Genomic DNA, 26,398 nt, shown 5'->3' on the forward strand with positions numbered 1-26,398 from the left:
CTGAGCAGAGCAAATCTATCTGCATTCAGATGACCTAGGCATGTGGGGACATTGGATAGGATAGGAAAACAGAACAAGAGTCTATTTTTTCCCTTTCACACTGTCCATTTTTCCTTTGGACGTGTTTGGGTGAGTGAGCATTTGAGTTTGTGTGTATGTATGTGTTTGTGTGTGTGTGTGTGTGTGTGTGTGTGTGTGTGTGTGTGTGTGTGTGTGTGTGTGTGTGTGTGTGTCTAAACTGGGAAAATGTTTGAGCTGTCAGTTGGCTGGTGAATTTTGTTGCCTGCTCATGCATGATAGAGTGTTCCGACCAGAGAACCACAGTCCCCTGGATGATTCCACCTGCCCACTCAACTCACCACTGTCAAGGGCAATCTCAGTCCACCTCTAACACAAAGAAATGTCCGCTGGGTGAAGCTTGTCCAATACACTTGCAGAAAAGTTCTCCCTAAAACATTCACAATAATTAATTGAACTGAATACACTATCAACTTGCAGAGACTGGTGAAATACTAAAAAAATCCAGCAATATGGTTTAACACAGATCTTAAAACAGAGAAGGTCAAGGGTCAAGGTCAGAGAAGGTCACATCTGACATCAGGCCTCCTCCCCATCCAAAGGCCATGTGAGCTGAGTGGTAGTGATTGGCTGTGTAGAATGATTGTGTACCTCTCTGGGATTGCAGTGGATTTACTAACTTAGTGACTCAAGTGTCATGAGTGAAGTAACAAGATGACACTTACTGCTTCTGAGAGCCGAGGGCGTGACCTCGATCTCGCTGGCTGCCTGATAGGGCTGGAAGGCCGACATGGTGCTAGAATTGAGCTCCGCTCCGCCGCCACCTCCACCGCTGGCCGCAAACAGGTCAGGGCTCTGAGTGCCTGTGGAGCTGGCACTTGTACCGTCGCCACCGTGGTGAGGATCCTGCTCCTCGTACACCGCCACCAGCTGGAGGGAAAACAGACACAGCATTCAGTAAGGGAACTTGAGGTGGCATTGTGGAAGCAATTTGCAACGTCTAGGTTTCCTGCAAACTCAAGCTTTTATAACTTGATTTGCAAAATAGTATGTGTTTATTTGCAAGACAGTATGTGTCTGGCCTTTATGACTTTATTTGCAAAATAGTATGTGTCTGGCCACTTCCCACACTTGATCACATAGCACATAACATAACTTACACATAACTCAACCACTCTAAGTAGTTAGAGTTATCTGTTAGGTCATCTGCCCCAAAAGCACATTATACTGAATTCAAAGCATGAGCCATCCATGCACAGAACATGGCACAATATATAAGATTGGACTGTGTTGAAAATGATGTTGAACAGACAGCACCTGAATCCTTGGACAAGGATTACAACAGCATTTATATAAATGTAAAATGTCAGTGTCTCTCTGGATATGCGTGCCAAAACAGAGAATAGTTGTTATTTCTTGTTTCTTTTTTCCTACTGTATGTGTGTGCAAGTACATTTTCCTCCTAAAGCACAGGGAAATGTATTAGCATACAAACAGGTTCTGTTTTCCTTACATTTGTTTTATCTCCACAGTAGGATGCAAAGGTGTTTGTTTGTGTGTGTGTGTATAAGCGTGTTTGTGTGTGTGTATATGTATCTGTGTGTGTGTGTGTGTGTGTGTGTGTGTGTGTGTGCATGTGTATGTGTTTATATGTATCTGTGCGTGTGCGTGTCTCTTTCTCTCTCTGTGCGTGTGTGTGTGTGTGTGTGTGTCCTGCCAATGGTCTATCCACATTTTCTTTTTCAACACATTAAAGCATTCAGTAGCAATACAGAATACAGAAGCATTCTGAGTCCACCATGTCCATCTGCTCAATTTGGGAGAGGAAGGCACGCTATGACTTTCATATTATATATAAAAACAAAAAACACTGATCTTCAACCACACCCACAGCCACCCCACCACAAACACACACACACACACACACACACACACACACAAACAAACATAGACAAGCTGGCTCCCCTGAGATGCTCAATCTTCCCATCACACAAATGCACACCCACTTCTGTTCTTTTTCACACCCAGCCATGAGACACGTACACTCCATGGCTCTCCTCACTACTCCCACATGCACATTATGCCCACTCATAATCAAATGGGCAAGCATTTATCAATCATGTATTATTTATGGGCTCTTGAAAGGCCTCGCTTTTCCCCCCTAAAATCGACTGCCCTCCCATGAATAGTTAGTGAGTCTGCCCTGGCAGCTCAGGCAGCTGCAACCCAGCCTCCGAAGAGTCTTTTCAGATCAGGTTTCTCCTCCACTAGTGGCTGGGGGCTCCCAAAAAAACACATCCCCACATAGCAAAAGCCACAAGTGAACCTAGATGCATCCCTTACTGATGAGAATGGGCAGCTCACTCCAAAGACTCTGAGAAAAGAGTCATTGGCCTGCTTGGTGACGAAATATGACTAAACACAGCCTCATCCACCATGTATATCTGGAATGGCATTCACACTTATTAACCTGGCAAATAGAATCTGTGACAAACCACACAAGCATTTGTCCAAATACTGATTGCCGACTGTTTTACCTTCAGTTTGGTATGCCACCAAAATACTTTTAAACATTCAGAGAAAAAACACCACATTTAAGTGGCAAATGTCCTTTGATGATAAATTGAGTTCATGGTGAATAAATGGTGTGTATTCTGACACAACTGCAAGGTTCATGCACACATTTTCACAAGTTTACATGGGTCAGTCTGTCCTGTATGGCCTTTCGCCTTGTCCAATAGGGGTAGTAATGTCAAACCATTCATCCGAATGTTATGTAATCCCACTTTGACAATTTCCATAACTGCAATGGTCTCATTTCACCTATTTAATCTAACCACCAGGTGCTGGCTCTTAAAAGGATTTAGATACTGCAAGGCTGACTTTTAAATATTAAAACAGCTACTGTACGTGATACAGGATACTTTAAAACTGAGCATGGTAATATTCAAGAGTCAGTAGTATGATTCAGTGAAACATCACTACAAGCTGCAAAGAGATCACTGTTTTTGTGAGTAATATAAAATGTAAGGAAAATGACAGCTTAGGACTAAAACGTTTTTTTCTCCAACCCTCTGTTGCTATTGAGTACACCCACAATATTTATGCTCAGACGTTTTCCTTTTAGAAATTCATTTAAACTATTCTGCTTTGTGCTTCTCAACACTCCTGCTCCTTACTCAGCATAGAGTCTGGTGTTAGATTCAGGTTGACACACACATACATATTTGGAGTATTAGATGTGGCTGCTTGGACAGTCAATTTTTTCTCTCAAATCTTGATCACTTACATAAGAGCTGACAAAGCTTTTGGAAGAGCTTCAGAAAAAGTCCACCAAAAGTTAGTTTTATTATTATCATTTTTTTCAAAGACCTGAAACGTTGAATTGTAAAATGAACTCAACTGTACAATTTCAGCTCTACATTCAAAAGTATGAGACTGAGAAGAGACCCCAGGATCAGCAGAAGTGCAGTAAGCCAATTAATAATTTTGCAACTGGATTCCTTTATCAGTCTATATACATGTAACTTATGTGTTGAGTTCAGTGTGTGAGTGTCGAAATGGGTAAATATTATAATTTGTTTGTTTAGGTCTTGGTGTCACAGGTACGCTGGTGACTGCGCCGCTCCGTCCGGCATCTTTTGTCTTATGTGTCAATGTCTTGTGTGTGGAACGCTTTGGGTTGCACTCTGTGCATGTTAAATGTGCTATACAAATGAAACTGACTTGACTTGACTTGAGTGTAACACATCTGGCATTAGACTGGATGGCGTTTACATAATAATTTAGTGTGGTTCTTAGTATTCAGTAATTCAACCCCAAACTCAACAGCAAAATATTTGTGTTGGATACCAACACAAATGTGTCTATGCATCAGAAAGGCAGATGTGACAGATGAAAAATGAAAATATGACATTTTTCACTGATATTTTATAAAATATGTTTTATTGATATTAGTAAGATGGTTGATGGATTTGGAGGCTCTCTCGTAATTTTCTTATATAAGTAAGATTTTCTCCCATCATTCTGAAGGGCCCACAGATCCATGGGGAAAAATCATGAAAGTTTCATGAGTAGGGCAGAGAAAGCCACGGTGAGCGTGAAACAGCCCCCCTGGTCTGTCATCGGGGTATACAGCGGTATGGAAAGTACAACTGGAACTGACCTGAAACTCTGGAGAGTTCTGTGTCTTCTTTATTAATATAATTTTTATTAATATAATTTTCTTCAGCTTTGGATACTTGCAGTATGCATTCATATAAATCCACCCATTTTTGCATTTTTGGTGAAAGCTACCATTGATTTGGTTTGTCTCTTTAAAAAAAAATGCCAGGCAGAATTTACCTGTGGGTGTAGCATTTACCAAACCAAACACAATTATATGCATTCACTCACTCAGGCTTCCTTTCTCAACCCAGCCTTTCTCACCATTTCCTCCCAAGGGCACAGGTGCCCTAATATTTCACAACTGATATTTCATAAGCCTCAGTGCTTTGAAATCTTGCAGATTTACTTTGCTTATAGCCTCATTTTCTCGAGCACCACAATATCTAGCTCTGTGAATGATGATGACAGGTCTTTCAACTACCTGTCAACCCAACCAGCAGACCATCCATCTATCCACTGATTCCTTTCTCTGTCCATCCCACACACCATCAGCCCACCCACACATTCTTCAGCTATCTATCTACATAGCCAACACTGCATCACTACCCCTCCCAATCTAGTCATCACACATTCAGTTATCCATTTGCCTTTGTCCCCATCCATTTAGCTATCATATGCTAATCCATCTAGTCATACTCACTTTCTTCAAACAATAAATGCCTGCTGACATGCACCCATCCACTCATATATTCATAAATTTGCCCATTAGTGTTTTGACACCAGAAAGATGGGTGATGCTACAGATCTATCCATCAATATCAAGCTTTAGATGATAAATATGCACACCTTATGAACTTGGCCAATCACCATGGGCAATATAATCCCGGTTTTTGGGGGGAACGCTTCCTGCTTTGACCACAATGGCCCTCAAATGTCTATCCAGGAGAGTCCTGCTTCAGTAGCCTACATTTTCACACTTCAGTGTGTGAATATTTCATCATCTTCCATCTCTGATTTGTGCAATGGGTGGTTCTGCTCTCCCTGAGTGCTTAGTGCTGTTTCACTCCTCATTGCCATCCTGAAATATTCAGACAATAAGGCCAAACCCTGTTCCAGATATCTTCTGTTCTGTGCTTCTGCCTCTAGACCCAAATGCTTATTTCAGGGGTAATGCCTTGACTTGAAGGGGGGGGTAGTGCACAAAACTGGTTCCCACCTGAGACCAGATGTCTTAAGGTCATGGTGTGTGTGGTGTACCACTGCATCAAAAGTTAAACTGCATGCAAGTTCAATGGTGATGAATAGGACAACTGACTCACCGACACACTATTACCGAAATAATTATTACTCGCACTTAGCACTTAAAAACTCATGATTCTCAATATTTATTTAAAAAATCCGATCTTAGACTTTAATATGTCACAAGGGTTATTTTTCTTCCTCTCTCTAAAAATATATCTGAAAGGATAACGACGAAGCCATTCACCGATACAAAAATGTACAAGCAAGAAACTTTAACAAGATTAAGGACTCATCCTTTGAAACCCACTTGGCCAACTTATAGCTGTTGCCTTTGAAGTTCCCCTGAGCTGCAGGAGCCAGAGGGAAATTAATTCAAAGGTATTATGAGCCAACCATTAAAGATCAACTGCACATTTGGACATTTAAAGGCTGAGGAAAACAACATACAGGATAGAATCAGTGAAATTAACACGCATCTACTGACGGCCTTCCTCACCACCACTCAGATCCTCTAACACCATTTCTGCCCTTCTCTTTTCAAATCCAAAACAAGTTCCTTTTCATGGTTAACCATTGTTCTGAATAAATTAGCATTCCACTCATCAAATGCTAACATTAGAAAAACCCATATTAAAAAAATAGTACTTAAGGTGTTTTTTAAACTGCAGGACATGCCCTTCAATCCTTCATTGGCACAGTATGCACAAAGCCAGGGAAGGTAATTGAGAGCTTCATCCTGGGATTTGGTACTACTGGGAAAAAAGAAGTATGGGGGGGGGAAGGAAAAAATTAAAGAGGAAGGAAAAGAAAACTTCAAGCAATTCTGGTTTCCCTGGTGATCATGGTATTACCCAGACATTTGCAAGACTACCAGGGGAGATGATAGTCCAGGGGCAGTGCGCTCTGTCCTTGACACTGATGTGCATCACAAATTAGCAAAGCCCTTGCATGCAAGCCAACATACATTTTGGCCACCAGCTACGAATTGCCATGTGTATCCAACGTCAAACAGTCAATAGGTCAGACCAGAGCTGTATATAGATATATTTATATATAGAGAGAGATATTTACAGCTCTAGTCAGACAAGACCAGTGTGATCATTAAAGTGACATTAGATTTTTAGTAAAACATTCATAAAGGACTTAGAAATAGCAACAGAATGCAAAGAAATAACTTTGATGTACCGGTAATGTCTAAACTAAACACTTACATTCTGTGTTAACCACTAAAGTTAGCATGCTAAACTACTAGCTTCAGACTGCACTCACTCACAATCAATACTACCTTGTCCCTCAGGTGGTATATGCATGCGAGTCAATGAAAGAATTCCACTATAGGTGCAATGGTGCATTCAAGACAACTCAAATTCTACTCATTGCACCTGTTCTGATGAGAACAGAAATTTGAGACCAGCTAGGTCCTAAAGCTTCACCTAGAGGCACAGAGGTAATGTTTTGTTGTTTGAGAGACAAAGAAAAAAAACTGTGATGTGACCAACAGCTGAATGTCCTTCAACTAGAGCTGGAATTAGTAGCCTACCGTTGTTAATGTATTACTGTATGCATGGTGTGTGTATTATGTGTGATACTTTGAGCACTTCAACAGTTTCTGGTCCTAAATAAGACAAATGGGTGGTAAATACCACTCAATCAGTGCCAGTAAGTCCTCAACTTGAAATTTGAGCAGATGGTCTGCAACAGCAAAGCGCAAAGAAGTTCAGACTTACTGTTCCCTCCCCTCCACCCCAATTAGCTCCTGAGACTGTCTGATTTTTCACCTTGAGACACCATGGCCTTGAGCCTCAATGGGGGCTGATTGGTATGCTGGACACTGTGGCCTTCAATTATTATAGCAAACATCACACATCGGAGACTTCAGGCAGCATTTAAAATGACAAAGTGGGCCTTACGGTGTTTGCATTTTAAGCAGCATGTCTTAGAGTGCATAATAATCACTATTTAGCTAGATGTAGACACAGTATTCAATATGACAGCCAATGACTGCTCAAGCCAGCTGCGCCCCCCCTCATACGTTTATACACAGCATCACTCATTTAGAACAGCACACACACCAGGAGGAACGCAAGATAAACACAACCACAGAGGAGGGTGAGCGGAATCACGAGCGACACACAGAGAAACAGACAGATATCAGGGGGGATACCAGAGAGACCAGCGTGCCGTTCTGACAGTCTGGCGCTTGCCTAACCTCGGGGGAAGTCTCCTGTCATTATCGGCCATCTGCAGGCCAGACCAGCCCTGGTCCGCTGGGGCTCCAACAAAGCAGAGTCTCTGCCTTTAACATCACCTCCTGCTCAAATCGAATCCACTCGCCCCCACTGGACGCTTCATCAAAAGCCTGCGAAGGAGGCATGCCAAGGCTCCTGTCTTTTTGTCCAAACCAAGCTACGAGTTTTGATAAAAATGAATGTGTTTTCCACATTTACACTACAGAAGCAATGCCTCGTGGGCATGCCTCCCTCACCCTCCCTTCTCACACAGTCTTCTAACAGAAAGGCTTGGAGAGAGATCATGGCAGTGAATAGGGTAATTAATGGATGAGAATGCGAGAATGTCACTGTGACTTCATAGACGGGGATAGAACTAGTGCTAAGTTCGTTTATAGAAGCTTGAGTCAGAACAGCTCACACACCATCCAAAATACACACAAACACACATGCGCACGCTCGCTCGCACACACACACGCAAATAGCAGAGAGTGCCACAGAGATGATTTTTGTGAAGTCTTTTGTTTCTTCTGCCATGGGAGAATTCATTTGTTTCGATTTGTTGTGTGAGGTGACAGGAACTCTAACCAAATGCACTGAGGTGTTCTGGGGAAGGGGACACACCACTTCAATACACTGAACTGACACTGGCAAAAATAATCAGATATGATGCAGCTTTTAAAAGTTGGATGAAGGTCTGATAAATGAGAAAACAAAATTCTGTATTACTGTACAGTTAAACATCACGGGAAAAGGAAGAGGTAAGACAGACGTTTTGTGATCTATTCCAAGATTTCTAGGAGACCATGGTAGACTTTAAGTTGGTCCAGCTCTTTCAGCATTCTCTTCCTCTCCTGTCCCCTGCATCTGACTGCTAGTAACTGAGAATGGCACAAGTTTAGAAGTGCAAAATAACTCAACTAAAACTTTTAGTTCAATATGCTTCTCTTCTGACTAGAGTTTCAATGTGGCCAATTCATGCCATTTTCAATCTCCAGAAAATCTGAGAACAAAAAAAAACACACACACTCTGTCCCTCAAAGTGTTCAGAGAAGTCTACTTGAGAAGCTGCTTCAACTCACTGAGGCAGACTGCTCTCCTGACTTTGCTATTTTACACATGCAGCTTGTGCCCTCTAGTGCAGCTCTCCCCGAACACAACATTTCAACTCCAACCCTTAACAGTTCAGTTCTTCTAGGACATGTATAAACAATTAACATATACACAAACACATGCTTGGATACACACACAACTCTTTCACATCTTTAATTATCAAAATGTTTCTGGTCAGGCTACGAGTAGGGCATAAGAGGACATCCCTCTTCAAGCACAGAAAGCGCACTCTCAACCTGGGAGTGAGTGTGACAGCACTGTAATAACACCAATTATTCAGCATTAGGCTGCTATTGATTTGTTGCTAAATCGACTTACTGGATCTTTTGCTTGGGCACAGTGGGGGCCATTGGGCGCCATGTTCCCTCTCCTTCACAGGGGGAGCAGTGTAGGCTTGTGAGTAGGAAGGAGCCCTGAATCTATGTGGTGGAGAAGGCTAATTAAAGACCCTCCTTATCAAACAACAGTGATGGATGGCACTTTCTCAGTTCAGGCAGACCCAAACGTGCCCCTAGGTCAGTAATGCTCTCCCCCTCTCTCTCTCATGACCTTGGGAGTCTGATGTGAATGTGTTTATAGAAGGCGCTGGTGACACATGGTCTAAAGGCTGCCCGATTCCCATGAAGAGGTCCCCATTTTGAGGAAGGAATAATATTTGGCTTTTGGGAGGCTAGCTGAGGACTTGTCCTTGTGAGGAGAGTATGGAACTAATTGAGTGGGGCTATGGAATTATTAATGTTCAGCTTCAGGGGGAGTTGACAGAAAACACATACCCACAGTTTGTCCCTAGCGACCTCATCTACCCATCTGATAAGGAGAGAATGAGATAACAAGGCTGTGTAATGCACTTCCTTCTTCATTGACTGGCTTCCTACAAAGGAATTCAAGAGAACCATGGAATACTTCACTTGGTACTAATATTATTGGCTCTGTTGATGCCGACATGTGAGGTCACAATTCTTTTTTTTTCAGTCTGGGCAAGATCTGATTCAGCCACTGGTTGCCAGCAAGGACACTGTCAAGAGTTTAGGTGTTACACCCTAAAACGTGGTAGGGAATAAGTCCTTGGCACGACCTTGTAAGGCTCCACTAGACGAGGCTCCCAATCATCTACAGCGTGAAGCTATATTTCTTAGTTAAATATGTGAATGTACATTTATTAGCATAAAAGTGCATTTGATAAACATTTCTGAATGTGTGAGATTTCTAACTGTGTGCATTTGTAATTGCCCCCCCCCCCCCACACACACACACACACACACAGAGGTTGTGTGTGTGTGTGTGTGTGTGTGTGTGTGTGTGTGTGTGTGTGTGTGTGTGTGTGCGCGCGTGTGCATGTGTGTGCGTGTGTGTGGCCTAAAAGGAGGAAAAAGGAGTAAAGAAATAGGTCCCAGCACTTTTGGCATGCTGCAGCTGTCTAGAGTCGTACGCAGCCTCCTCATCAGCGCTAATTGGCACTTGTGCAGACAAGCTTGGACTGGTGCCCACCTCACCACAGCTTTACTGCCGTCTGCCCGCTGCAGGGGCACTGCCCCGGGCCAAGGTTCACCCGCAACGGCACACAGGGCCCACTTTACTGTCCTCTCATACTGACAGTCAAAGTGCTTGTGTGAGCATGTATATATGTGTGTGTGTGTGTGTGTGTGTGTGTGTGTGTGACATGTTTTGTAGTGAATGGATGTTGGCTATTGTGTAAAAACATCTAACTGCCAAGAACAAGAAGAATTGACAGTTATTTTATGCCATGTGAAAAAAATAGCACCCTATAAATTAGTTAATGCTACATTCTCCAGCAACATTAATATGCACAACTGAATCTGGCCATAACATGTGAAGGATGCATTTCATTAAGATGTTAAGAGAATGAAGTGCTTTACAGTTTTTTAGATATTTATATGATAGATGCTGTATGTATAGTCTCACAGACAAAGACTCGAATGCTGACTGCTTGTGTGAGATACCAAGCTGCCAAACGCCTCTTGAAGAAGCACCCATCTCCATTAACTTCTCCTCCAAACTCTACAACCACAATTTGACCCTGAACTCTAAAAGAAAAATAGAATATAATACAAAAAACATATAGTATGAGCAGTAAGCATGAGAATGCATAAGAATACCAAGTAGAGTTCAAAACTTCTCACTGTCAGTTCTAAAGAACTGGCTGACAAAAAAAAAAAAGCTGTGAAATATTTCTCACAAAGTCAGCCTTTCAACATTTCAACACTTCAAAAAGTCTTTAACTTAGACAAACAAATTAGCCTTTTCACTAAATCATTGCATGGGTCTCTAAATTCAACCTATCCATGGTAAAGAAGAAGAGGAGGATGCTTGACAACGCAGAGACGTGTTTGCAGATATACTGTAGAGCTGAACGTGCATTGCAACACAAAACACAAGCATTGCAACACTAAAAGCCATGAGCGTAGGATGCCTAAATATCTGGCTTCGACCAGCATAGCATCATTGAACTCTTTCATGCCATACTGCGCCAGAGACACAGCAGGTTGCCACAGACAGTGAGAGAGAAACAGAGATAGAACAACGTAAAGAGCATAGTGTAGGCACCTCCCAGCCCACGCAGCCACCAAAATATCAACCCCCTGCTGTCAGCGAGCACAGCGGAGCAACGTGTTGGCTCCCGCAGCAGGTGGACACTGAACAGTGTCTGTAGGGCAAAAAAAAGAGCCTTGGCACATCAAAGCGAAAGCTGCCATCGCAGTCTCTGCCACCACCGAAACTGAGAAAAGGAGCGAAAAAGAAAGAGAGAGGTGTAGCACAAAGCTCCCGCATGGGCTAATCCCTTCTTCTCAGAGGGCCGTGTAAGCCTCAGTGCTTACCAAACATAATCAGGGGATTTGGGCAAACTAAAACACTGTGGTTTGTGCCCTGGACTTGCATGACACTTGTTTAAAAAGGGGGAAATCACTCAGAGCCAAAGTAGGATGAAAATGTATGCCTTTTTTACATGACCATGATTGAAATGGCAAGGCAACTGAGAGAAGCTTACTTTAAGAGAAGTAATGTTGTATACTAACAATGTGGGAAGTGTCCCTAGGTATACTGTGTACCTATCGTTGACTTTGTGTTTCATACAAAAAAGAGGACTAACTAAACTAAACAATTTCACTGGACAAATCCAGTCCTAAATGGAAGGTGAAGTACTGATGATTTGAGGGGTCTGATCTGAAGCTAAAGAGGCACTTAAGAGGGGAAAATGCTGACCTTTTGAAGTTGGGCTTCATCGGTGCTGCCCTCATTCTTTGAGAGCAGTGTGAGGACTGACATGAGATCCAGAGGCAACACTGAAAGTCTGCAGATTTCACAAAGCCACAAACAACTCTGCTACTCCCATCTGTAAATGAGAGAGTCCAGATCTCGGCACTAATGAGAACATCCAGACACTCTCACCCCCCAAAACTGTGGCCATACCCTGGTAACACATGGTAATGCCACTCAGACTCTTTCTCAAAACCTTTAGAAAGCATACCGCTCTGGCCAATTAAAGAACTATTGCTCTATTTTCTGTATCTCAGTACTTCCACTGATTTGCAATTAGTGACAAGGAATTAATGACCGATTTATACAAACTCATTACATGCAGGAAAAACACCCAATAAAAATTCCTCAAGAATGAAGGAATGAAAACATCATTATGGTGAGATGATGAGGCCATATTCTGGTACAACTATACAACTGAACAAACATGAGCAATTATATATATGGCCCTATATATATATATATAGGGCCAGAGACACCTGCTTAATCTCTCAAGTCACAGTAAAGGAATGGAAAGTCAAGACACTTTGCATCCAGTAATTACCCCAACTCACTCGCCTGTTGCTAAAGTCTTTGTAGAGTTTCTACTATTAGCTTTGTTTCCCTTGTCTGACTAATGGGAAATGAAGACCAACTGGTCTCACTTTGTCAAAGGAGCTGACACAAACAAGGCCAGCTCCCAGCCCAATTCCATTTTTTTTTTTTTTCATTCATCAGACGACCTGCTCCCCTGAGGGCCATGAAAGCCTTAGACTTTCAATAATGCCATTAAGCATTCGTAAAACAGCACTGGGCTGAATGTTGAGGCAGTGAAGAACAGAGTAACAGCAAATTTATCGAAAGACTTCTATGAATTAGTTGTGACCAGAGAAAATTGATGGGACTCAGGAAGTCCCCTGCTGTTGAAAGTAGAGCCAATGAAGCACTATGGACAGTGTACGACAGAGCAGACCAAAATCAGCTCTGACAACCACAATGCTATTTATGGGTGACAAAAGCCAGGCTAAGTAATGCTCGTATCTGGGAGGGCTTATTTGCAGCCCCTCAAACCAATTAACACCTGAACAGCCATTCAGGCCTAATTCCAGATGTGTGTTAACAATTATGGGTCAGGAAGTTTATCCCTAACAGCAGGAAGAGGCTTCGAATAGCAGTTTCAAGCACTGCACCTTCTATGCTAGCACTTAAATGCTAGCATTGTAGCTTGAGGATGTAGTTATATATATATATTATATATTTTATGTCATACAAAATACTTTTTTGAGTCAGAGGCAGAACATTACTTACTTTTACAAAACTCGTTTTAAAACTTGAAGGAACAGCTGTTTGCGCATAGAACGATACACATTAATGAGTGACTGGTGATTAACAGTGTTTTTTCCTCTCTGTTTAAGGCTCCCATGGGAAGAGAGGTGGCACATGAGTGCCACTCTGATCCGCTGCCCGGGCCCCGCCTTTACCAGATTGTCGCTGCGTGACGCCGGCGCCAGCGGTTTTACCATAGCACCTTTCTCAACATTCCCATCGTCGCCCCCTTCAGTGTGGAGGTGTTTGGCGCACTTCAGAATGCTCATTAGCGCAGCAACAAAGCACACCACCGCCAGCCACCAATGCCGATCAAAAGTAACAAAGGGATGGTAAAGGATACGCCGACACAGCACCCCTTCACAAAAGCGCTTTGATCTGTCACTTACATTTGCACAGAAAAAAAAATCTGAAAACATTCTGTTGCCTTTCCACCGGCTTTCTACATTTTCGAGACCATGATTCACAGTTTTAATGGTTGTGAGGTTACCACAAGGGGGCCAACATGCCATGGGAGGATTTACACTCACTCAAAGAGTCAACGGAAACCTCACATGAAAACAAGGCAAACCCGAAGAGGGATGGCGATGGCAGTCCACTTAAAAAGAATGAAGATGTGAGGCTACGTGTAAGTGACAGCAAACACACTTTACATCATATGACATATCACACTCCTATTCAAAAGTTCCTATTCAACTCTGTGCCATCTGTCAGTGGGGATTAAATTACTCATACACTTCTTCAAAGACAGAGTACACAAGCTTAAATGCATAACATAGTAATGAGGACTATTGATTGACTAATTAACTGATTTATGTGGAAAGTAATCAACTACCAAATGATCTTTCTGGATGGAGAGCGAGGTCATTACTAGTGGTCTATACATTATTCATATGTAGAGTCTGTAAGACTATAGGCAACTGGATATGTGGGGGAAGGTTCACTCCTCTAGGAGAAGGAACAGGAGAGAAACGCCACAGAACCCATTAAAGCAACGCTAAGCAACGATCGAGTTGTGTTTAAGTGGTGTTTACAAGCAGAGACATTGACCAAGCCTTGAGCATTCTTCTTAAGGCAAGGCTAACACCAACTGACAGATCTTCAAACAATGCCCAGACAAATGGATGCAATGCAAGTCAAAACAATCACCTCATTAAAACTGTGTCCACAAAGCTGCCCCAGTCCAAAAGCAATACTTGCATTGAAGGACTATATGGGGAGTTTACACACATTTTTCTACTCTCCATACAAAAAAACACTTACCAGCAATATTTATTTTTCTTTTATGACCCAAGTGGTAGCTTAAACCCCAGTGCAGTCTGGCAACTTGAATGTTTTTTTTTCCTTTACACTGGCTGTTAGTGGAAAACAGACAGCAAACAGACAGAATTTGCTGAATAATTCCCCACGTAATCCCGATAAATAAAATGTTTTGGCAGTCTATGCCTGGCATTAGCTTTACTGGGAAAATAAGTATAAGTAAAGGAATACAAACCCATGCACTGACCCACTACTCCTGGGCCATAAGATGAAGTTGCGACACAGCTGGCAAAAGGCACAGGCTTTGGCTGCGCATGTGATATGTTCCAGGCAGTGATCTAGGGGGGGGACTTGACATTGGTAATGATGTGTAGGGAAAATAACTCTTAAACAAATACAATGCTTGGTGAGTAGTGGCAAAAAGACATGCATTTGGTTGGCATTGGTTTCATTGTGTTGGCAGAAGGCCACCTCTGTTATTTAGTTTAAATAAACTACATGTAAATAGCATGTTCTGAGGTACACAACTGTGTTGAAACTTTACTAAAAGGATATAACTTGCGCTCTAGCCCCTCAAAGCTCATGGAAAAGGATGATAGAATCATCAATGCACGATGGGCCACTTCTGATGACTGAACCCAAAGGAAGACCCAGACCACACAGATAAGTTGACACACAGCGTCTTCAACAGAGTAAAAAACATATGTGTTGAAACAACTCTATTCAGAGATAACAGAGCGCAGAAGAGTCCCAGTTTTGTCTTACAACATCTGTTTTCTCTTGTAGCTGTAAGAATGAAATAAATATCTATTTACCTACTAAAATTTCCCTAACAGTACAGTTTTAGCTCTCCTTACAGATTAAATTAAGCAACAATACCGATAAGGTGTGTGGACAGTCATGATATTCCTTTCTATATTAATTAACATCTTCCTCCTGCCTGCATCTGAAATGCCAACGTGTAAAAGGAGTTTTATAATCTTCTGAATATCACTTAAATGTCACAGCAATCAACCAAACCTTGTGATAACTGCCTGTTCAATAAAAGCAAAAATGGACCCCTGTATGTTATATCTAGTTGTTGGCTACTGACAGCGCATATTGACATACCATGAACAAGTGCCTTTAGAGCTTCTGGGTAGAACATGCAGCCGGTGTTGTGGCTGTCACCAGCCGGTTGTGCTTTGTTGTCGTGTGCTGCACCCTGTTGTGTTATATTGATTAGGCTAGGTTGTTGTGTATTAGCACTTGCATGTGACCGCGAGAAAACTGGCTGCTGTGGAAAATCCTTAACCAATACCACAAGGAGCTTTACATCTTTCCTTGTCTATAAAGAATGTATTTGGTCATTTCAGCACTCTGCATCTCTGAACTCAATGCTAAACTATCCAGAGATAATAGCCACATTAAATTAACAGAACCACCACAACCAACGCAGATTCAGACACCATAATTTAAGGGGCCTGACTGGTGACTGGTGTTCCCTCTCAAACCTCGTCCAGCTAACCTGACCATTCAGGGCCCTTGCTTCCGTGGTAAGCGGAAGCTCTTTCTGCTATTATGTGACACAATGCCACATCTGGAAGTGCTCCCTTCCCGCTAATCCCCTCTGACAGTTTATGAGGCGACCCCTGACTTACGCATGGTCAGCAGGTCAGGTGGGCTGCTAATGGGGGTCTCTTGGCATTGCATAGGGGGAGGGTGTCAGGGGACTTGGGATGTGTGAATCCCAGGAGGGGTGTTCAGGCCTTTTTAATTGGTGCATGGTGGTAAATACATGAAGGATTATGAGCCATAAATGGTAATTTATGTGCCTATTACAGCGTCTGCTGACGATTCCAAGACTAGAGAAGCACTCATTACCTGAGCATTTACAGAGGCCAGGTCTTCGCTTCCTGATTCCTGCAGAGACAACATGTCCCCCCTTGGTGCCAAAAGTATATTTTTTCAGCACAATTAAAGAGCAATGGTGTAGAATTGTAAGACAGTTTAAACATGAATCATAAAAAAATATATATTTTCTTACAACTGGCATGCGAAAGAGCATTAATACGAGAATAATGTAGCCTACAAAAGTAGGTGATGTTCCTAATCACTGCAATACTGACTATTCATTTGAGATGTTGCTGCAGTAGGACAGCACGGCAATCTTGCTGAGGGAATGTGAGGCATCTGAAAGTTTGAAGCAGTAACAGTACATTGGTAGTAGAAGTAGAATGACACTAAACCAAACCGATAAGAATAGCAGACTATTTAATGTTAAAACGTTCCGTCTGGTGTCTGATTTAATCTCCACTCCTTTGCTGTAAGGTCAGCTGTGGAGTACTCAGGAAACACAAAGGGCTTGTTCTGAGCTTCCCTTTTTTTTCTGCTCTCTCTCTGCACCTTTGCACTGCCAGCACCAGAGCTCATTCTCTCACACAACCTCCATTGTTTGTCATAGATCCTGGTGTGCATGTAAGTGAAGGAGAGGCAGGCCAGACCACTTTCTTCCACTGACCTGTTAATACCACCAGTTCCTGCATCTCTGAACCAAAAGAAAAAAGCCTCCCTGACTAAGGAATATCACACGCAGACCAATTCCCTGTCCAGACCTGTCAGGCTCAGAGCCAAACCCAATCCTTGCTCTGTTGGTTTGTCTGTAATAAAGCTGACCACACACCAAAGCCAGCAGGAAGGGCAGCACAAAGACCTCACATCAATGACTTCTGTAATGAGGCACCTGAGGTTTTAGGTCAGCCAGGAACTTCAGCATGACCAGGAGTGGTATAGGGAGAAGCTGTGGATAAGGAGATGGCGGACATCACATATGTATCAATTTTCTCTGACTGTAAGACCATTATACGGTGTCGACCCAAGAGATAATAGATTAACACAGACACAAAAACAAAAACACAAGATGGAAGGCCATCATTCATTGCTTGTGTTTTGTTTGTGTGGGATCCCTTGAGTAGAAATCCATACTAATTCTTTAGCCAGCATCCTGAAGTAAAAGGGGAGGGGTTGTGAGTTTTTTCAATCAACTCCAGAGCCAATCTTTTATGGTGTCAGATCTAGCATGGTGGAGATGAGCCTCCTCTTCATCACAGAGATGGGACATTTTCACCTTGAAGTCCCTTGACACTACAAAAGAGAGTGGTGCACACCTGGCATATTCATAATATTATTACACAACTACCGGTATGCCATATGTGGACACACACACACAAACACACAAACACACAAAGATTAATATCTATTCCAGAAGTGAAGACATTTATATAGCCTGCTCTTCTTGGCAAAAGAGGGGAACAAATAGCAGACTTTTCAGAGGTGAAAAATAACCCACAAACAGATGGTGGTGATGGGATGGAGGACTCCTGTTTCAAGACCTCTGAGAGTAACATCCCCATTGTTCTGCTTCATCATCACACTCACCCCCACCCCCCCCCCCCCCCCCCACCCCCCTTCACTCCTCTCTCTGAAAATCCTATCTGCAGTGGATCACGCTACGGTCCTTTCAAGCAGCTCCCCAGAAAGTTCCTCAGATGAAGCAGAGTCTGACAGGCCATTCATCAGCACTGTGCTCCGACTCTGTCATCACCTGTCCTCAAAAGCGTCCCTTTATTGCGCTGGACGGCCTGCCCTTAGCCCGCAGTGATGGAAACAGACACACACTGAGCAGGGAAATGAAATCATAGAGGCCCCTGAGATTCACACAACAAACAGCCATACAGGCTGTCCGCTCCCTAGCTGGCCCAGGGGCCTTGCACTGCAATGAATCGGACAGGCTGTTTCTGCTTGCTTGTGCCCAGGTGGCGTGTTTGGAAGTGGACAATAAACACTGCAGGTCTTTAATGAACGGTTGATGAGAAATACAGGAGCACAGCGAGCTCTGCAGTTAAGATGTTACTTACCTACAGGTTGAGGAAGGCAGAGGTGCAGTCCAATCAGATGGAAGGGAAGGAGCAGGAGCAGGTCCACAGCAGACATAGACATAGAGGAGAAGACAGACAAAAATCAACAGAGAATAAATGTTAAAGGTTGTATCAGCGATGGTGGGGTAACGTCACTTCTGTTGATGTTCAAACAAAACAGAGAGCTAGCTCACAAGTCCCTCAACCTCCCTCGCGTGCAATTGAAACTCTCCTGAACACGCATGTCGTCGGTTATTGGTTGGAACACTTTATTTTGCCTTTGAGTGCTTGGCAACAATTGTTGTTCGCAAATTGTTTTTGTGTGCAGATCTCAGAGCCTAGAATGCCTACAGAGACGTTTTTTAACGGCCTGCTTATGGGGCGGGCAGCTATTAGATGAATGTGATCATTTATGTTTGGGCCTTTTTTGGGCTGAAATCGCTGAATGTCTAACCAGGTCAAAGGCCAATTGCTTTGGACACCTTCTTATCATAGCAACAATGCCGAGGAACTTCGAAACCCTGCCTTCACTCCCTATTCGGCCTGTCTTTCAATGATACAAATTGGGAGTATGGCCACAAGGATCAAAGAATAGGGGTGGAGATGGAGGAGATGCCCAGGGAGACAACCCAACTCAGTCTGGGCAACAGGAGGCTGCAAGAGAAGCTGCCGCTGGAGCAGTCTCATGACTGAGGATGAGAGAGAGTGGGAACAATGCAAAAGGTTGCCTGGATACAGAACCTGGCAGAGCATCTAATGAGAAAATAAATGATGGAGTTGGAGAGGGCAAAGGGGGCACCAAGCAAACATCTGCAACGAGAGAGAGAGAGAGGGGACAGGCAGCACTTCAAATGAAAAGGGTCACATCAGGAGTTGCCTCATGGTGGACTCGCCCTCCTCCTCTTCTCCTCTCTCGCTCTCCATCCACACCTCCTCTCTCTCTCTCCCTCTTTCTCTTCCTCTGTGGTGCTAAGATGGGGTAAAGGCCTTATATCACCATTAATAATTCAAATTACAGTGAATTTAAGTGGACCAAACCCCCTTGAAACATTTTAATGGGGTGAGCGGGAAAGAGGCAAGAGCAGTGGGGGTGGGGGTCCTGGGGCTGAGTGGTTCATTTAACAGTGAGTCTAATGACCCCCCTTCCCCTGCCTCTTTTCAGAAAACTCAGCCTGTAATTCCCTCTGCAGCTTTAGCAGTCCCCATCTTTTTTTTCTTTCTTTGTTTCTTCCAATCCCCCTCTATTTTTCTATTTCTCTCTTTCTCTCTCTCTCTCTCTCGAGCATTCTTCCCCTCCCTCCAGGATGGAGAGAACATATTTCCAGGCAACCCCCGATCCTCATGTGGTGAGACAGCGGAGTGTGTGTATGTGTGCGTGTGCATGCGCGTGTGTGTGTGTGTGTGGGGGGGGGTTGGTTCGGTGGGGGCTGAACTGCATCGTGATGGGGCTGAGAATACAAATCAGACAGAAAATGAAAAACTTGCTGTTATGTTAAATAGGTGTGGTTCAATTGAAAGAAATATTGTCGATTTGGACATAGTCAATGTTTTAAGTAAATGTTAATTCAAATTATCTATTTTGTATGTAGAAAGTAAAAGAATGAAATGTGAATGACATGACAACCATTTGTGGTCCTCTACTCCTTTAACCTCAAACAGAACATGAGGCCATGTGTGTGTGTGTGTGTGTGTGTGTGTGGTTGGGGGGGGGGGTGTTATCAGCAGAGTCAGTTCAGAAATATCTTCTGAAAAATACAATTGAAGTTCCAGTGACAGTGCTAAAATAAACTGCAGCAATATAACCATTTTCTGGAGATCTCACTTTCTTAGTAATTGCCATATTCTTATGGCACTTTAATTCTTAGTAAACACATTGGGAAAAACAAAAACAAATTAACATGAAGAATTGGGAATTATGCTAATTCCAGCGATGCTGCCTGTGCATGTCTGGGGGCTCTTGCATTAGCATATGGGAGGGGAGGGAAAAGACACAAAATCAAGGCAATGAGACGGGTTCCAGAAAATGCAAGACACCGTCGACATTAAACCCTTCAAGATGGAGAGAAGACTCCAGCCTCAAGGCCCTCCAGTGCATCACACTTCAGATCATTTCCATAGTTACCATGGAGATGAGGCAGGACAATAAGAAGCTTATAACCAGACACAAGTTCAGCCTCTTGGGTTGTGTGTATGCATACGATGAGAAGAGAGCATGACCATTACATATGCGCAGGCATGAAAACGGCTTAGAACAGTTGAGACTTTCTATCCAATCAATGCGCTCCATGCCTTGTTTGCCAACTTTTCTGTATTTAAAAGACAACTGATTGGGTTTATTCCAAAATAGATAATGACTTTTTTTACTGCATATTATGGAAGATGTTTTCACAACATTGGCTACATAAATCTACACTTTAGAGTAGGCAATAACTGTTTTCCCAGCACTACCACTACCAATGCAATCTGGCCGCAAACGATTGAAGTAACAAACTAATTAAATAAAATGTTATTTCTAATCCCAAATTCCCAGTTCTTATCACACTGTAGCAGTTCAGCACACTGTTTTAATCCAGGGGAATGGCTGCTCTTTAGGGAGAGACAGGGTCATTTCAGCTGAAACATCTCCCTGCAGGAGGATGGTGAGAATGTTTGGTAAAAATATGTCACCAAGGAGCAGAGCTTATTTTGAAATAATTGTCCCTCATTCCCTCACGTCAAAGCAGAAAGGAAAACACATTTGCAAGTGAGTTTGTGTGACACAAAATTCTGTGGTATCTAGATAATTTTTTGGTATAATGCATCTCTGTCTTGGAGGAGGTAATCCTGAAATGGATGTTGTCATTTACACAGAAGGGTTTCACTAGGTAATGCGCGCAATTGTGTTACCTGATATTTCCCGTATTTCCTCATTGTTTAGTCGGCCACTTTGAGTGTAAGGCTCTTTTCTAAAGCTGTTTGTGTTTGAGTTTTGCAGTTGCCGCTACACCTTGTTGATCGCAGTCCATGTTTATATGTGCAAATAAAGATTGTGCTAATCAACCGCGTTGTCCGTTCTGACCGCTCTGACCGCTCCGTTTTAAGTCCGTGAATGTTCTGTAGTGGTAACAGGCTTTCCCATGCTCTCTTAATCGTAAGTTATCGAGTCATTAGTAAATAGGCACCTACAGGCCGTTGGATATCATAACAGGTCACAGGCCACAATACTCTATGGGTCGGTGGGCTGCTCTGAGCCTCTTCCCTGCTCTCCGGGTCTCTCTCATGGTAATAAGGGATGACCCTGATGAGAATTTATGAGCAAACTGTAAAATAATGCTAGGGATGGGGAACAAAGAAAAGTGGAGAGAAACGTGACATGGTGGATATTTATGAGTTAGAGAAAGAGGCTAAGGTGCATGAGAGGGGGGGCTCTGCCTGTGGCCCTTTATGAGGGTAGTGAATTCAATAAAGTGCAGCCAGGCGCTGTGGCGCAACAGGCTACAGCGCCCATACCATGTATGGGTCCAAGTGCCCACGGGGACCCAGGTTTGAGTCCGGCCTGCGGTCATGTCCCAATCCCACCCCATCTCTCTCTCTCTCACTCCTTCCTGTCTATCTTCCCTGTCCTATCCGAATAAAGGCAAAAAACCCAAAAAATATACTTAATATACTTATACTAAAAAAATACTTATACTAAATATACTTATACTAAAAAAATAAAAATAATAAAAGTGCAGCCAGAGAGCACCCCCCATCGGGCTGTCATTGGAGAACTAACCATCAATAAATACCAATTTAGACCATCGCAACGAGGAACAGGTGAACAATCACACGATCACACACACACATGAAAACTATTCTGATTCTGAATAGAAGCTACATAGAAAAATAAAGCAAACAGACTGACAGATTTGTTAATTTACTAATGTCTGGGTATTAGGAGTAGTCCCTGCAAGGGATGAACTCTAACAGGCTTGTGATATGACCGCAGACGTGAGCAGGCCAGGTTGGCGCTGATGCATGAGGGTGTGTTTTAAGAGAGAAAAGCAGAAAGGCAGATGGGAAAAGAAATGAGAGTGAGTTCTCTCACATTTGTCCACTCATGCCTGCATTTTTATGGAGACTGTGCGCAGAATAATTTAAGAGAAGATTATAGCACTGGTGGTCCACACTGGCGAGGCTGTTCCTGTTGACAAACACCATCTGCAACTCAATTCATCCTGCAATTCACTCTCCATACCCGACACCGAGACAATAAGATGCCTATAATGGCTATTCATAGCAGGCCGCACTCAGGCCTCCACCAATCATCTTCGAGCTGTTAAGCGGCGAGATTGATTCTGTGAGGCCTGTCGAAATGAGGCTGTTTGCTGCTTCACCTGGCAGCCACCATTCTTCTCCTGTCAGAGCTGCAAAAGGAGCAAGGAGATAAGGAGAGGTGCGACGTGAGGGTCAGAGAGATGGAGCAGGAGATCTGGCAGGTAAACATGGCGATGAGGTGGATGAGAGCAGCTAGGAGGTTGGGAGATGATGAGGTCTGTGCAGGTGGCTCCACTGACTCACATGGGGACTGAGGAGGCACTTGGTCATTCGTCAGTAACCTTACACACGCATCTGATGAGAAGATTAATCTCTCTCTCTCTCTCTCTCTCTCTCTCTCTCTCTCTCTCTCTCTCACTCTCTCACTCTTACACACACACACACACACTGATGGAAATACTAGAATATGAAATGGTGCCCATCACCACTACTGGTTGCACAAATTTGAGAAAATGCTAGTGAAAGGACCTTGACAGGGCATTGCCAGGTATGTGTGAGCAAGTTTTGTTTTACAATGTTACACTTACAGCTTGTCAACAGCATGGAAAATAGCCATTGCAACACCTGACATGACGGAACAGAAAAGGCTAACTGAGGGGACAAGGCAAATGATTTTTCAGCCACTTTCAGACCACTGCTAAAAGGGCACAAGGGAGACATAGCAGTGTAGCCAAGCAGACTCCTTGGTAGGGGTGTCACAATTCTCCAAATCCTCGATTCGATGCCATTTTCGATTTTAAAGTCACGATTCAATTCGATTTTCGATCTTTTTTTCAACATTACTATTAATCCATTCCTTATATATATATGTTATTTACTCTTTTTGGCCTTTTCCTTTTCTGTTTCGGGGGGCTTTTATTTTGAAACCACTTTTTATTTTGAAACCGTTCCAACCGCGAAGTTGTAATGTAAACAGAACCAACATTAGGCTAAAACAGAGACGTGAACATAGTGAAATGAAACAACACAGAATTATAATTTGATCGTTTCAGCACACTTCGAAGAGACCCAAGGTTAGTGTTCATGGATACTTATAAATGTGCATTTTAAGCCTTAAAGTAACTTTGGACTGTAACTAGATCATCTTTTCATTTGCTAAGTTGAGTAGGGTAAGTTAGTTTTAATTGACGTGAATGAACGAGTACTTCCACACCGGTGATTTTAAAGTAGCAAGAGGGGCTTTGATTTCGGTAGGTTGATGTGTATATTTTAACTGGCTGCAGCCTAAAATTAGAGTGTTGATGCTTTGTGCGTCTTGGCATACATGCTGGATGTGACATTGGGGGTGTGGCTGCATCGTCGATTCTACTTTTAAATTCAAAGTTCGAGATTGAGATGTAATTTCGAACGATTTCGATATAAAATCGAAATCGTGACACCCTTACTCCTTGGTAAAGCCGCCCGTGTCCAAGAGGCTTGATGAGACATCAATAGTCCAGTGGAGCTTTTAACTAACCATTAAACGCTATGCAAAGTGTGGGGGAGGGGGGGTCCAGAAAAACTGGATGTGCTGATTAAATATGGGGTTGGGGGCAGGAGAGAGAGAGAGAAAGGCATTACAGGCCCAAGAAATGAGGCCTGACTGAATTTAAAGAGTGTTCGAGAGGCCTTTATTCCCAGTGGAAAGTGGAACGCTCTCCAGTGACTGCAGGTCTCCGAGTGTGACTGGAGCGCTGAGCTGGAGCTTAATCGTGTCCAGGCGGGGGGGGGGGCTACAGGAGAGCTCATTAAAATGTGGACGCCACCTGCTCCACCAGACGCCTCACTGGCTACACCTTCAGCACAGAGGTGCTCTGGAAGCCGCGCATCATAACCCTCCCAGCCAACTACAACACCCACCTTATGGCACAACAAGCACGCAGTGAAGAGCAGGGGATGAAAATGGACTGCAGACTGTTTTTCGAGGGAGGACAAGGCTAAAACTAGTTTCAGGAAAATGAGTTTTACAGGCCTGTTTTCCTCAAACACAAACACACCACACACAGATCTCTCTGAGTAAAGGGGGCAAGTTAACCCAACAGTCTTCCGCTCCTCTGCAAGCCCCTCTGGTTTCTCTTCTCCTTTTCCACTTGAGTGATATGAGAGCGTCTGGTCCTTTTAAAATGGGACAGAGCTGAGCTTTGCCAAACAAATGCACAACAAAGCCTCAAGACTGTAGCAAACAAATAACGGCTTGCAGACAATAACCATCACATATGTGTAAACATACAGCATGTGGATGTGCACAAAAACACAATACCACCCTCAAGTAATTTAGTCGCTTATGTAAAGGCCATTACATTCCGCTTAAATGAAAGGCACTGCTCTTTCGTCAGATGCACCCTAAGCATGCACCCATAAACAAAGCTAAATAAAAGCAAAAATGACACGATAACCATGCCAACCAAGTTAGCAGGGAAAAGACAACCTGACATACTGTGGCCATTAAGGCTGCATTGCTATCCTGCTATGCAGTCATGAGGTTATGTAGCCTTCAAAGATACACTCTCAAACACTCTCATAAAGTTATAAGGAAGATTAATAAAATGGATGTGTGAATCTGAAAATATTGCAATGTGCTGCAATGATTCTGACAATTCAAAGATGAATTCCAAAATAAGCAATGCATTACACTGAAACACAGTTATTTCACAATGACAAATGGTTAGAAGAGAAATTAATTTCCAGAACTTCACTGAATCAGATGTTAGGGCCTTGATCTGTTCTTAAATGAGCCATGGGGACTGCTTGAAATAACTAGGCTGATGTATGATACCATTTTGCTAGGAACACCAGATACCCGAGGGTATTTCCTCATGTATGTTACCAACTCCAAAACACTTCTTCCCAAAGCACACACACACACTTAAAAGGGATTATCCGGAGTAAAATGCACTTTAGATCAATTTACGGATGATTGGGAGTACATACGCTGAGTTGACATCAAAATCATGTCATTCGGATGTGTTTTGAGAAAGTTTGATTTTACCATTTTTAGTCAAAACTTGTAAGCCTGGAAGTGACCAGGGCAAGTCATTTCGCCGCTATAAAACGCTATTTTTATACCTCTTCTACAGTTCCAAACAACATTACACTTACGTGGTAGTGAGTAGAGGGTCCCTAAAGCCAAACCGAAGTATCCCGAGGTCTTTATGTGGTCGGATAGAGAGTCCAGAATGAATTTCATCAAGCCAGTACCTTTCCGGAAATGTTGCTGCTGCAGCTGGCGTCTTTAGGGGAAAGTCCGTAGGAGTCGATTGCCGAGTGTGGAGTAACACGCTCTGGAAAGTCACAATTTCGTTGCCGTTTTTTTAAAAAACATAGTCCAGTATTTCTTTCGAAATTGAAATGAAGTTGTATGGACTGGACTATGTTTTTTTTTTTTTTTTTTTTTTTAAACGGCGACGAAATTGTGAATTTCCAGAGCGTGTTACTCCACACTCGGCAATCGACTCCTACGGACTTTCCCCTAAAGACGCCAGCTGCAGCAGCAAATGCGAAATGACTTGCCCTGGTCACTTCCAGGCTAACGAGCTTTGACTAAAAACGGTAAAATCGAACATTCTCTAAACACATCCAAATGACATGATTTTGATGTCAACTCAACGTATGTACTCCCAATCATCCGTAAATTGATCTAAAGTGCATTTTACTCTGGATAATTCCTTTAAGCTTTAG

The 26,398-nt window shown here is 43.0% G+C and overlaps 1 protein-coding gene across 5 annotated transcripts in view; it reads right to left on the reverse strand.

Annotated features, from left to right (window-relative positions):
* The window catches only part of LOC121688002 (partitioning defective 3 homolog), a 291,825-nt gene that overhangs the window by 203,605 nt on the left and 61,822 nt on the right, over nt 1-26,398 (reverse strand). For 4 of the 5 annotated variants that reach the window (XR_006024477.1, XM_042067282.1, XM_042067284.1 and 1 more), the window contains exon 3: nt 744-948. Coding sequence is in view for 4 of the 5 variants with exons in the window: in XM_042067282.1 (XP_041923216.1) it covers nt 744-948 (205 nt within the window). In the remaining variant the exon portion in view is untranslated. Of the gene's footprint in view, nt 1-743; nt 949-14,784; nt 15,232-26,398 lie in introns of all 5 variants that reach the window. The other variant, XM_042067285.1, reaches the window with a different exon arrangement.

This window comes from Alosa sapidissima, chromosome 17, assembly GCF_018492685.1.
Source record: "Alosa sapidissima isolate fAloSap1 chromosome 17, fAloSap1.pri, whole genome shotgun sequence".
NCBI lineage: Eukaryota > Metazoa > Chordata > Actinopteri > Clupeiformes > Clupeidae > Alosa > Alosa sapidissima.